The following is a 13,188-nucleotide window of genomic DNA, read 5'->3' on the forward strand; positions in this document are numbered from 1 at the left end:
GAGGCATAAGTAAGTTAAATACTAAGCCTCATCACTTCAGAAAATAAATAACATTATTTTTATTTCACTCTTTTAGTGTACCTTTAAAGGAAAAAAAAAGCTAATGTAGGCTTTGTAAAGTCAAAATTTTAATAAGATTTGGGTTGTTAATTAATATCCATATCCGAATGCAAATCTATGGGGGAAAAGTAATTTTACTGCTTAGAATACTTTTGCTAATACCACATTGTGTTGGATACTTGAATGGCATACAATTGATATAGTGCATAATAAGCTTAAAATAAGTGTTTTGCCTAATGTTAATGCTTTGCTTGTATTTCAAGGAGCATAATAAATTACTGCATGTTGATTGACAGACAGCAATGTTTTACAGATGGTCACCTGCTGTTTATATTTTTAATCCTAACAGGAATTTCCCTTTTTTACCTTGACGGCCTTTCCACCTGGCTTCCTTGTCCATGTTGGTGGTGTGGTCAGTGCACGCTCTGTGAAGCTTTTGGACCGCATCCACAATCCTGGTATGTTCACTAAAGAAATCTTTTTTTCAGTCATATCTCACTGTGACCTTGGATTTCTGTTTTTTTTAATTAAAAAAAATACTAAAACGACATTGTAGTTTTCCTGATAAGAATGAGAATTTGAAAAATATTAGTCATGTGGGGAAAAGATTTTTAGTGAGAAACTTTTCAGCAATTTTTTCTTAATGTTTTTGGTGTAATGAAGCAGTAAGGGACTATGAACCTAATAAAGTAGAACCAGAATTAATGCCTTTGGATTTTGAAGCTGTGGGTTAATTTTTGGCCAAGGTTTATTGTTAACTTTGATGCAATTCTGAAATGAAATGTTTTATGTGAAAGCCATGAAAGCAGATGAAATCCTTCATGTTAACTTTAAACTTGGTTTAATTTCCAGCAGTTTTTAAAATCTTTAAGGATTGCCCACAGTTTAGCTCATCCAGTGTTTTTGACTCTTAAGTGATATAAACAGAAACAACTTTTTATTTTGCAACAAGTGAAAACCTTAAAGTAATTTTCTGTAGATAATTTTTCCTTGGCAACTCCCAACGCTAATGCATTTTGCATGCTCTATTTCTGGCATCAGAGTTAAGCAGCTCTTGGCTGTTAGTACTTCATCTTGGTATTATTCACTGAATCGAATGGAAAATATGCCTAAAAATAAAAGATTTGAGTTGGTCAGTTCCCCTGAAACAGAGGCAGATTAAAGAAAAATAGCATCTACCGTGGTTTTGCATTCACTAGCCAGGAGTAATTAGCTTTTAAAATTTTTGCAAATGCATCTTTTTCAGGCATCAGTCTCTCTCTCTTTTTTTTTTTTTTAATCTTTTACCTGTCATTGACTTCCCACACTATCTGTGATTTCTGCAAACGGGTCTAGATAACTTACATTTTGTTGAGTCTTAAACCAATAACTTGAACAGAGAATGTGAAACAAAATCCATGAGTCACATAAATGTAAGAAAACTATTTTTGAGGGGTTTTTGAAGTGACTAAGTACACACATTTTCTTTTCCCTGCCTGTAATCGTCTAAGGTTTTGTTTTATTCCTATGTATGCAATAGTTAGAAGATGAAAAGAAATATCCTAATGCATTAGAGGATAAATATACTCAATTTATGTATGGCCTCAACTCTCCTGACTTGCCATTAGCTTGGGGCTTTACATACTTACCTTAAATGTGATACTAATAAATCCTTGATTATTTTACAGTGTAATAAATTATCAGTATAGTATTCTCTTTATAAAAACTTGTGTGTGTTACTTATAAGCCTGCATCAGAGCAAAAAACATTCTTAGAAGGAATGGGAAAGATATCAACTATATTCTGATATTTTCTGAAATAACATCTTGCACTATGCACATTTCTTTTTTACTGACTAACATTTAATAACACACTGCCTGAAAGCAGGAGAAAAACTGATGGTAGATGCATATGCTGATTAAATAGTTTCTGTTTGCACACAAAAATGGCTCTAGCAGCATCTGCTGAAGAACTTTGATTGCTTCTGACAAGTGAATGTAGGATTCACGATCCATCAAATTCAGTATCATGCCTAAGAGAGAGAGAGAAACAATTTGGAAACCCCAGTAACTGGTGTGGGAACTATCTTAATCAGCTTTCGAGTCAAATAATAATTTGATTCAATTCCTCGCAAAGGAAACACATAAGCTGCCAAGTAAATAAACAGGAAAATGTAGAAAAGGAAAGAACATTTAAAGCGGTTGTTTGAAAACAAAACAGGAAAAAAAAACCAACTGGTAATTGCTATATACTGTACACTTGATCATGCCGAGTGCTATAGCATGCTCCTTACTTTCTTCTCTTTCTATTTCAACCTCTTATTAACTCTGCTGTCTGTGTCTTTCCAGTTCCTGTGGAGTGGTGTTGTCAATTGTGTTCTTGTTGGTAGTGTTTTTTTTCACTATTCTGCTCCTATAACTGATCTACTAATTTGCTGTTTTGAACTCAGCCTTTGTCGGAATTATGGGTAACACAAGATCATACAAACTGCTAGACTGGAATAGTTTCAATTCAGGTATTTTATTAGTCATTCAGTACTACATATGCTGACAGAAATTATGGCAGCTCAGTGAAGTTCTTAGAAATGTTTTGGATCATTAATTAGGTTAATATTTCAAATTTAAATCTGTTTAGCCACCAAATAAATCAATGTCTAATTGTCGTAATATTCTTTAAAAAGGTTTTCCATACATTATCAAAATGCAAAACAATGTTTTATTATAAAATAGTACTGCTAGAATTATTTAATATCAACCTGAAAAGTTGTTGTTCAGTTGATTTTAGTGGCTTTTAATTTAATGTGACAGTTGAAATCAAATCATAAACAAAGTTTTTTGGGAGAAGGGGGTGGATTTTTGTCTACACAACCACTTCTAGCCTGATCCAGCACTTCTTCCAAAGACTTCAGATATTGGATGAATATGTTTGCTCAAAAGAGATGTAAAAGAAGAGACTTTGAGGACAAACTTGCGACTTAGAAAGTAAAGGGTAGGGGAGCAGTCCAATGTGTGTTGGCTTATAAGTCTTGTTTTGTAAACATGTCAAGCTGACATGCCTGATGGTAATTGTTTGGTTTTCATTTATTAAAAATTCAAAGGAAAAAGTCTTATTCTTTTGTAACCTTGGGCCCAGATTCTGCCAGATCCATATATGGGCGCATAGTGCGAGGAAGAGTGGCCTTCATAAGGGCCAGGTTGAATACCAGTCCCTGTGCTGGGGGAAGTTGTAGGGACTACTCCTTTCATATTCTTCTGGAGGCAAAGCCATGGCTTTTCCATCTCACATACTGGCCAGCAGAGCTTGCCAGCTGCTGTGACTTTTAGAATGGGCCACATAAAAGGATGTAGTGGTGAGCAAGCAGCCTCTGAGCATCTGGGAGCTTGAGGGAAACATTTTTCCTCCTCTTGCTATGCTTAGGGCAGTGCAGCTCCATGCCATTCCTTATTATGGGCTGTGTGTAAATAGTACAATCTTGCCTGTAGATGTCAGTGGACCTGTAATATTTCCAAATTAATGAATCCGCTTTGAGGGGCTTCATACAAGAATAGGAAGAACTTGGTAGAGTAGAGGAAGCACCACCAGATAATGGAAGAAAAACAATTAGGTACTGTAGGAGCAGAACTATGACAGGTAGGAATCTAAGACACTTGTGCAGATCCAGTGGGCTGAGTTGATCATGTCAAAGGTAGTACTGAGGCCAAACTGAATGAGAAGAGAGAAGAGTCATCATCAAGTGAAAGGAAGTTATTGATTAGAGACCACTTTCCATGTACTAAATTATATATAGTTTTAATATGCACATTTTTGTTTGTTTTGTTTTTATTTGTTTGTTAACACACTTATAGCACACGTTTCATCTTCCCTGTCAGGAACCGCTCCAACAGAATCTCCTTAACTCCAATGACCTGAAAGACAGACTAAAGGAGAAAATAGTGTTAGGAAAAAGCCTGGGGATCCCCTATCTTCATAGCCCCAAAACACCTCTTTATAAACTTATTTTTGATGTTTGAAAATCCTCCAGAAGTCTAGTTTTGTATTTGAGGTGATGGGGAGATAGCTTGACTGGGTTTTGATCCCATAGCTACAGTAACTAAACACATAAACAGAGGGTTTTTTTCACAGTAATCAAATTTGTAGTGTACATATGAATTGCATTTCATGTTGCCATCTGGTGTTCAAAGGTGACAATGGAAAATTCAGTACAACAGAAAATGGCATAGCATGTTCATAGCTGTCAAACATCAGAACATGTAGAAACAGCAAGATTTTAAGTGTGAGTACTTGTAGCCTTTTCTTTTAAAATCTCTGATTTGAGCTGTAATATTTGTGTGTGCTGGTGTGACTATTCAGAGTTAAGGCAGCTGTCAGAGGGTTATGTGACTGGAGTAAGAATCCTTTCTACACCTAAATGGACCTTCGGCTGTCCAAAATTAGTTAGTAAAATTTGTGGGTTTTAACCTTTTTATAATATTTAATAAAAATGATAGTTTTCTACAGACATGTTTTGGAGGGTTGAATCTCCCTTTCATTTTTATGGCTAATGACAATGTTTTTTCGATGTTTATTTGTACATCAGATGTACCCTGAAATTAATGAGATTATTTTTTTGGAAATCTTCATTACTTCCCTTACAGATAATTTTGACTCAGTGGCTAGATTATCTGGCAGATGTTAGTCATTTCTTTTGTTTCATTGTATGTTTAGATTCAAGATTTATAATTCAGTAAACAGTGACTTAAAAAAGAGACAATTTATTTAGTTTTAATCTCTGCTTAAAGTGATTCTGTTATGAGCTAAGTACACTGATTTTAAAACTCTCCTTAAGTTAAAGCTTTGCATAAATTCTTTGGGGGCCAAATGCTCTTTTCAGTGCACCAACAAAACTCTATTAAGTCAGTGTAGTTGCACCATTATGACAAAGATCACAGTTTGTGTGTGCATAATTAAATGGAAAAGTGGCAGATCACTGCTTTCCCATTATTGCATAAAATCACTATTCATACACACAGACTCTTTAGGTTTGGAAATATGGGGCCTGATCAAAACCTACTGAAGTCCATGTGAATTCCCTCATTGACTTCATTGGGTTTTGGATCAGACCTAAGATGATAGAGGATGATGGGGCAATGGTGGAAATATGTGCAAGTCTCAAAAGGACAATTAGAAAAGAACTAGAATGGGCCCAGAAGAAATCATTGAATATAAACCTTAGAAAACTTTCAGGAAAATAGCTAAATGTGTAGTTAAAACTACCCACAGGCAGTTTACTTATGCAACTAGAACTGAGATGACAGATAACCCAAGGTCTTACTGACCTTGGCAGCGTTACAGAAATGACTCTGTAAACATTAATGATCCTTGAATAATTTTTCCAATCTATTAGACATAACAGATTTTCCTTCCACTTGTTTTTCTATCTGCTGTTTTTCTGCTTAATCTCTATTTTCTTTTAAAACAAATATTTATAATGCACAGTGCAAGGTAATTTCCACGCCAGATTTATCTTAAAATTGTTATGTAGCTTGTTAATATATACTCACTTAGGGCCTGATCCAACTCTCATTGAAGTCAATGGAAATGCTTCCATTAACTTCACTGGGCATTAGATTTGGACATTTAGAGTAGGGATCCTTGCCTTTTTTATACAAGAGCATACTGTGGCACCAACAGCTGTGATTGTGGAGTCTTTGTGAACATAATGTGTAAAAGCATCAGGAACTTAAACATGCATAGGAAGTGTAGAGGTAACATATCCTTGTGAACAAATCCATCTTATTTTTTATTTTCTGTAGCTGTGTGCTGATGTAAGTTGCCTCTTTCTTGCTGACGACTGTGTATAGTGTTCTTTCTATGTAAGATTTTTAGAGTTCCTACTCTGTATTGGTGTCAGTAGGAGAAGTTGAGTCTCTCTGTGTTTGCAATTCTATGTATAGTCTTCATAAAATAGTTTTAGGATTGCATGTTTCTGATTCCTGTCCCAAACCCATTCGTTATGTCAAACCAATAGGGTAACAAGCCCTGTGGATTGGGGGAAGCAGTAGAAGAGAGCTATCTTGACTTTAGTAAGGCTGTCTCATGTGATACTGTCTCGTGACCTTATAAGCAAACTAGGGAAATATAGTCTAGATAAACCTACAATAGGAGGATGAATTTCTCATTGGAAAACCATACTCAGTAGTTATCAGTGATTCACAGTCAAGCTGAAAGAGTATACCAAGTGGGGTCCCACAGGGATCTGTCCAGGGTCTGGTTCTATTCAATATCTTCATAAATGATTTGGATAATAATATAGAGAGTGTGCTTACAAAGTTTGCAGACGATACCAAGCTGGGCAGTGTTGCAGGCTCTTTGGAGGACAGGATTAGAATTCAAAATGATCTTGACAAACTGGAGAAATGGTCTGAAATAAATAGGATGAAATTCAATAAGGACAGATGCAGAGGACTACACTTAGGAAGAAATAATCAACTGCACAAATACAAAATGGGAAATGATTGCCTAGGAAGAAGTACTGCAGAAAAAGATCAGAGGGTTATAGTGTATCACAAACTAAATATGAATTAACTATGTAATCTTGTTGCAAAAAAAGCAAACATTCTGAGGTGTATTAGCAGGAGTATTGGAAGCAAGACATGAGAAATAATTATTCTACTTTACTCAGCACTGATAAGGCCTCAACTGGAGTAAACTGGAGTACTCTGTCCAGTTCTGAGGACCACACTTTGGGAAAGATGTGGACACATTGGAGAAAGTCCAGAGGAGAGCAACAAAAATGAAAAAAAGGTCTAGAAAACATGACCTATGAGGAAAAAAATTGGGTTTGTTTAATCTGGAGAAGAGAAGATGGAGGGTAGACATAACAGTCTTCAGGTAGGTAAAAAGTTTTGAGGAGGAGGGTGATAAATGGTTCTCCTTATCCATCTAGGACAGGACAAGAAGTAATGATCTTAAATTGCAGAGTAGAGATTTAGGCTAGACGTTAGGAAAAACTTCCTAATTGAAAGGATAGTTAAGCACTGGAACAAATTACCTAAGGAGGTTGTGGAATGTCCATCATTGGAGGTTTTTAAGAATAGGTTAGACAAATGCCTGTCAGGGATGATCTATAATATTTAATCCTGCCTCAGGCCTGGTCTACACCGGGTGGGAATCGATCTAAGTTATGCAACTTCAGCTATGTGAATAACGTAGCTGAAGTCAACATACTTAGATCGACTTACTGTGGTGTCTTCACTGCGGTGAGTCGACTGCTGCTGCTCCCCCATCGACTCTGCCTGCGCCTCTCGCCAAGCTGGAATCGACAGGAGAGCGCTCGGGGGTCGATTTATCGCGTCTAGACTAGACACGATGAATCGATCCCCGCTGGATCTATCGCTGCCTGCCGATCTGGCCGGTAGAGAAGACATACCCTCAGTATAGAGGACTGGATTAGAGGACCTATTGAGGTCCCTTCCAGACCTACATTTCTGTCGGTCTCTGGTTATTAGATATTGAAATACTTGGTCAGTGTTCATTTTTAAGGTGTGCACTTAGTTGGGTTTGTTTAATCTTTTAGACAGAGCTTGTATGTAGTTGGTTTCACTATACTGTTTATATACTAAATACACTTAAATAATATGGAGAGTAGAGGACAGGCTTTATCTTTTAACAGAGATGGCTTTATTTTAAGGTAATGCTGTCATTTGAAGGTGTTTTTAAATTATACTATTCATTGTGCCTGGATGATAAAGCAATAGGTATATGATAAATTAGGTATCTTTCTTCAGTAACTAGTTGTGCTCCAAAGCAACAGTTGCAAACTTTGTCCCTGATATTATACTGAGATCCACTACTCTTGTGCCCTTCTGGAGTCCCACTGACTTCGTTGTGGAGATTTGTGCTAGAGGATCCTGATGCAGAGGTGTGGGGCCTTCAGCAGTATCAAGTTAATAACTGAAAGTGTGGAAGAAATGAGAAAAGAGCTAAATATTTAAGTCTGGCACTTAATTTGGACCTGGTCCACTGAGAACAAATGTTTTTGGCTTTTTTAACTTTGCAAATGTAAACGTTTAAAAATTACATGCTGGTCATTCAGTTATCGTTACCATTCTTGACATTCATTGCTACAAATAAAAAATAATAAAATATTGTAACATTTCTGTCTTAAACCTGCAAATGTTATTCTAATCAGCAGAAAGTTTAATTTTAAAAGTGTGTATTATACGAAACATACTTTCAGTGCTCTTTTTAAAATTGTTACTTGTTTATCTCGGTGAGGGTCTATATCTTCAGCACTGTTGCAATCACACCCTGTAGCAGTCTCCTTGAACTCTAAATTAGAAGACTGTCTATTCATGTCTGCATTGCTGAGATTACTGGGGCTAGATTGTTTTAAAATAGGTAACAGTAACTGGTTTATTCTAGCTAATGCTGGTTACTGTCAAACCCTCAGTATGTAGATAATGTAGGATTATTTTAGTAGCTTGCCTGTGCTAGAGCCGGTAATGCTGTAAACAGATTATTTACTTGAACTGTTGCCAACTGATGGAGAACTATCCCTTTGAATTTGTTTGTATTACTTATGACTTCCAAACAGACTAAATCATACTTTGTTCTGTCCAAGTGATTCCTGGTTGTATAATGCCATGGTAGAACATCTTTTGTAATTTGTAGTGTGTTGCTGATGTATGAATTGTTGAGCCTTAAGGGCAGTCTTTTTTTCAGTGCCAGCAGTCAAACTGTCGTCTTCCCCTTGATATTTGGAACATTCTGCTTAGAATTCTAAAGTTAATGTAGGTTAGTTCACAGCTGTGATGTCACACCAATGACCAATAAAAACCACCATCTATTTTAAGTATTTAGAAGGTGTCTGTCACTTTGGTATCTAAGCATCTGGTCAAAAACTGCTTAAGTGGCATTTAAGGAGCATGTGCAGTGGGTGCTGTTAGACTGTGGAGTTGGGGTAAGGCAGTAATAGAAACCATTTAGAGTTTCAGGCTGGAGAGAGAGTCAGTCATTAGGCAGCCCAATCAGGGATGAACCCAGAGGCCAAATTTTGAATTTAAGGTTTATAATTTTATTTTAGGTTATGGTACTTGCAACCTCCATGATAAGTTCTAGAACCCCTTAATAGAACTATAGCTCCATATTTCATACTTGCCTGCTCTTAAACTCAGTCCTTTTTACAAGTATACACATACCTATTAGAAAGTGCAGAAATGATGGAGATGCTAATTGCTTAAGCTGAGTTCTGTTTTACACTTAACACAGAGAATCAACTTCTTTGTTTTGTATGAAAAATATATTGTATGCTCCGCAAGTATACAGCACTTACTCCTTCAATACAGAATTAATTTTCTGGGAATTTACAAGTAAATCACTTAATTAGTTTGAGTTAAAATTGATTAAACTGGGAGCTTTAAGAAATTAGACATCTGTCAGTCTTTTGTTAGTCCTAAATGAGAATAACAATTGAATAACACAGACTCTCAAACTTTTTTGTGTGTGAATTATATTTGTAGAAATTAGGTTATAATTCAACTAAGTTATTAATGATTGTTGTATCTAATTGCTATGATTATGTAGGATATAGACAGGGTCAGTTCAGCAGCTCAGGTGCCTTAATTGGGGCCATTGTGTCATCAGCGATAACTAAGCTAATTATCATGCTTCCTCTACACCTGATTTGCTTGTAGCAATTCATTTGTTGTAATGACTCAATGGTATGAGAAATGGCCACATGTGTCAGGAGTTCTCAATGGATAGATTTACTTGGCCTGTTGCTGTTCTCTAAAGATTCCATGATTGCATACTAACATGGATATTTGGCTTAAAAAGCTCTCTGTGGCACTGCTGCTGGAGTTGCTCTATGTTTGAGACAACACTGCTGAGGGAACTGAACTAAGAGCACAGAAGGTTCCTGTAAAGCTTGGGACTCAAGAAACTGAGCTTTCCTTGCCCCATCTTCACATAGCATCAGTGTTACTAACAGTTCTCTAAACCAGTATGTGAATTTCAAAGCCAGATTCACAACTGTGATTTGGCTGCTTTGTGCTACTCTGATAATGCAAAGCAAAAGTAAACCCATCTTAAATGGTTGGTGGGTTCTGACTGCTTTGCACTGCATTGGTGTACTAGTGCAGTAGTTCTCAACCAGGAGTATGTGTTCCCCTGGATGTATGCAGAGGTGTTTCAGGGGTACATCAACTTATCTAGCTATTTGCCTAGTTTTACAACAAGCTACATAAAAACACTAGCAAAATCAGTACAGATTAAAATTTCATACAGACAATGACTTGTTTATACTGCTCTATATACTGTATACACTGAAATGTAAGTACAATATTTATATTCCAGTTAATCTATTTTATAATTATATAGTAAACATGAGAAAGTAAGCAATTTCTTAGTAATAGTGTGCTATGACACTTTTGTATTTTTATGTCTGATTTTATAAGCAAGTAGTTTTTAAGTGAGGGGAAACTTGGGGTACGCAAGACAAATCAGACTCCTGAAAGGGGAACAGCAGTCTGGAAAGGTTGAGTCACTGTGTTAGTGAATCTGCCCTTAAAATTTAAAACAACAAACAAACAAACAAAAATGTAAGGGTGATACTACTTATCTTCAGCTCATTAGAAATATTGCATGAGGGTATTCTCTTTGGGTTTCTTGTGTAGTTTTTGTACTGGAATTTTTAATATTTTTTTTTTTTAAATGTAGGAAATTCCTGACCAAAAATCTATATTTAGGGGGAGTTAAGTTTGGGAGAATGTATCAGTAACTTAAGGGTAAAATACATTATAGGTAAAATACATCCAAAGCAAAACATTAGAAACCTAGGAAATTAAAGGAATCAAAACATGTGAAGATAAAAAATGCACAAGTCATTCAATCAACATTAATTGCCCTGTAGTGATGTCCTGAGAGGAAATATATATATATTAAAAAAAACTGTGTCTTTAAAAATCACTTTTACCTGATCTGGGACCACAAATACTAAAAATACCTTGATAATAATTGTAAATATGATATTGCCCTTAATTCTGAATTTTCTAGGTTTATAATAGCTGGTTTTCAGAATAATTACAACATCCCTATAATGTATTTTACTCAAAGATTAGTGTTACTTATTCTCAACAAATTCTATTTTAATGTTTTTTTGTCTGGGAATAAATATATTAGGTAGGTGCACTTTCAGTTATGCATACTGTATCTTTTTAATACAGTACTACATATTATAAAGAACTTTCTGATGTTCTGTTTGCCTGAATAATTTGGGACATATTAAACAAAAATGAAGTGTTGAATGTTGTCCTTCACACTATTACCTGAATTTTTATAATTCCTTCCACTCAAGGGTTTTCAAAGCACATTTCAAATATTTAGTAAACCTTTCAACACCTTTGTAAACTGGTATTTTTTAGGGCAAACTGCAGCACAAAGAAGTGATTTGCTGAAACTCACAGAGCAAACCTGTAACAGAACTGGAATTAGAACTACAGAGTCCTGCCAGTAAGAACTACTAGGCTCCTATTCTAAACACTATTTTATCTAACTTAATCTGTCACATTTGTAAAAGTACCCATTACTGTAGTATCTAGGCGCTGAATAGGATTTAAGATTTAAATGTGGGTGATGTACTCTCTCCCCATGGACTTAAATGTTTCAATTGAGGATGGGGGATAATTTATTTTGAATAATATGTTAAATAGCTTGGGTGCTTTATTTTAAACACAAGCTGTCTGGCAGATATTCATGATTGAAGTCTGATTTATGTGAAAAGGGATTAGCTGTAATTCACCTAACGCATAGAGGATTTTCCCGATTTGTTTCTAAAGAGTTACTAATAGTCTAGCTTTTAGGGCTAAATCACTATATACCAATTAAATTTCAGAACTATTGTTCTGAAGCTTCCAACTTCTTTGTGTAGATGGTTACCACTCTTAAAATACTTGCTGTACTTCTGTATGCATGTTCCAAAGTTTCACAAGTGCAGCCCTTGTTCTGAGTTTTTTTGTTCTAATGATTGTTCTTACTTCCTGTGAGTGTCAGTTATCCATTTGAGAGATCAGTAAGATGAAAAAATATGAATCATTGAAAGGAAATGTGATTCTATTTCAGTAAGTGGTATCTATGCCAATTTAATTTAATTCAACACAGCTTTATTTTGTATAGCATCTTCCTTACAGAATGAATCCCAAAACAATTTACAAAGTTAAATAGTAGAAAATAGCAGAGGGAGAGGGATTGTAATACAGACAAGGGATAGAAGATGATCTCCTTCTTGTTCAGCAGCCCCTCAAATAAATGAGGATGGTGAAGTAAGAATTCACCATCTCTAACCTCAAGGAATGCTAATTTAACTTATTGGCTTATTTATATTTGTATTATTCTACCGTAAATGAGCACCCACCCAGTTCTCTGGGTGTCCTTGGCAATCTTTTAAAAATACACATACTTCAGTTACCTCAAGATCAAATAAATTAACCTAGCGACAACATAAATATAACAAAAATAATTAACTTCCTCACAAAATCCTCATCAGACTTATATAGGTCTGGGCAGCAGCGGTGTGTATCACTTGTCTCCTTATAATTGTGAGAGAAAACATAGGCCTTCCATACACCCAAAGACTAACAAGCTTGGGCTTTTATAGACCAACAGGGGAAGCAAGTGCCAAAGATTTGGGGTCCTAATGGAAAATGCCCTGCCATCCATCCCCTCTCTGTCATACCAGTGGAATTTCATCGCAGGTACCTTCCCTGATGCAACTATGGCAGGGCAAGAGGTGGTATCTTAGGCCCCCATCCTGTAAAAGCTTTCACGAAAACGTAATACCCGGTGAGTATCCCCATTGAAGTCAATGGGACTATTCACAGAGCAAAAACCGAAGCATGTGCATCAATATTTGCAGGATCAGGGCCTGGTTGTAGGCCACTTTAGGGTTTTATGGGTTCATACCATGATCTTAGCGTCAAACTTGAGACCAACAGGCAGCTGGTACAGATCAGAATACAGGTTTAATGTGTTCACAAAAAGACAACCTGTTTAATACCAGTAAGTGAGCCAGTGAATTCTGGACCTGCTGCAGTTTCTGGATGATTTAGCCCCATGTAAAGGTATTGCAGTAATTTAAACTTGAGATGACAGGCATGGAAAGTAGTTGCAAGG

At 36.0% G+C, this 13,188-nt stretch overlaps 1 protein-coding gene across 6 annotated transcripts in view; it reads left to right on the top strand.

Annotated features, from left to right (window-relative positions):
- Window positions 1-13,188, top strand: part of C2CD5 (C2 calcium dependent domain containing 5) — a 111,122-nt gene that overhangs the window by 46,680 nt on the left and 51,254 nt on the right. For all 6 annotated transcript variants that reach the window (XM_024196321.3, XM_024196323.3, XM_024196324.3 and 3 more), the window contains one exon: window positions 410-518. In XM_024196321.3, the coding sequence (XP_024052089.1) occupies window positions 410-518 (109 nt within the window). The remainder of the gene's footprint in view (window positions 1-409; window positions 519-13,188) is intronic.

Source organism: Terrapene carolina, unplaced genomic scaffold (genome assembly GCF_002925995.2).
Source record: "Terrapene carolina triunguis isolate 2854851 unplaced genomic scaffold, T_m_triunguis-2.0 Scaffold112, whole genome shotgun sequence".
In the NCBI taxonomy this organism is placed as follows: Eukaryota; Metazoa; Chordata; order Testudines; family Emydidae; genus Terrapene; species Terrapene triunguis.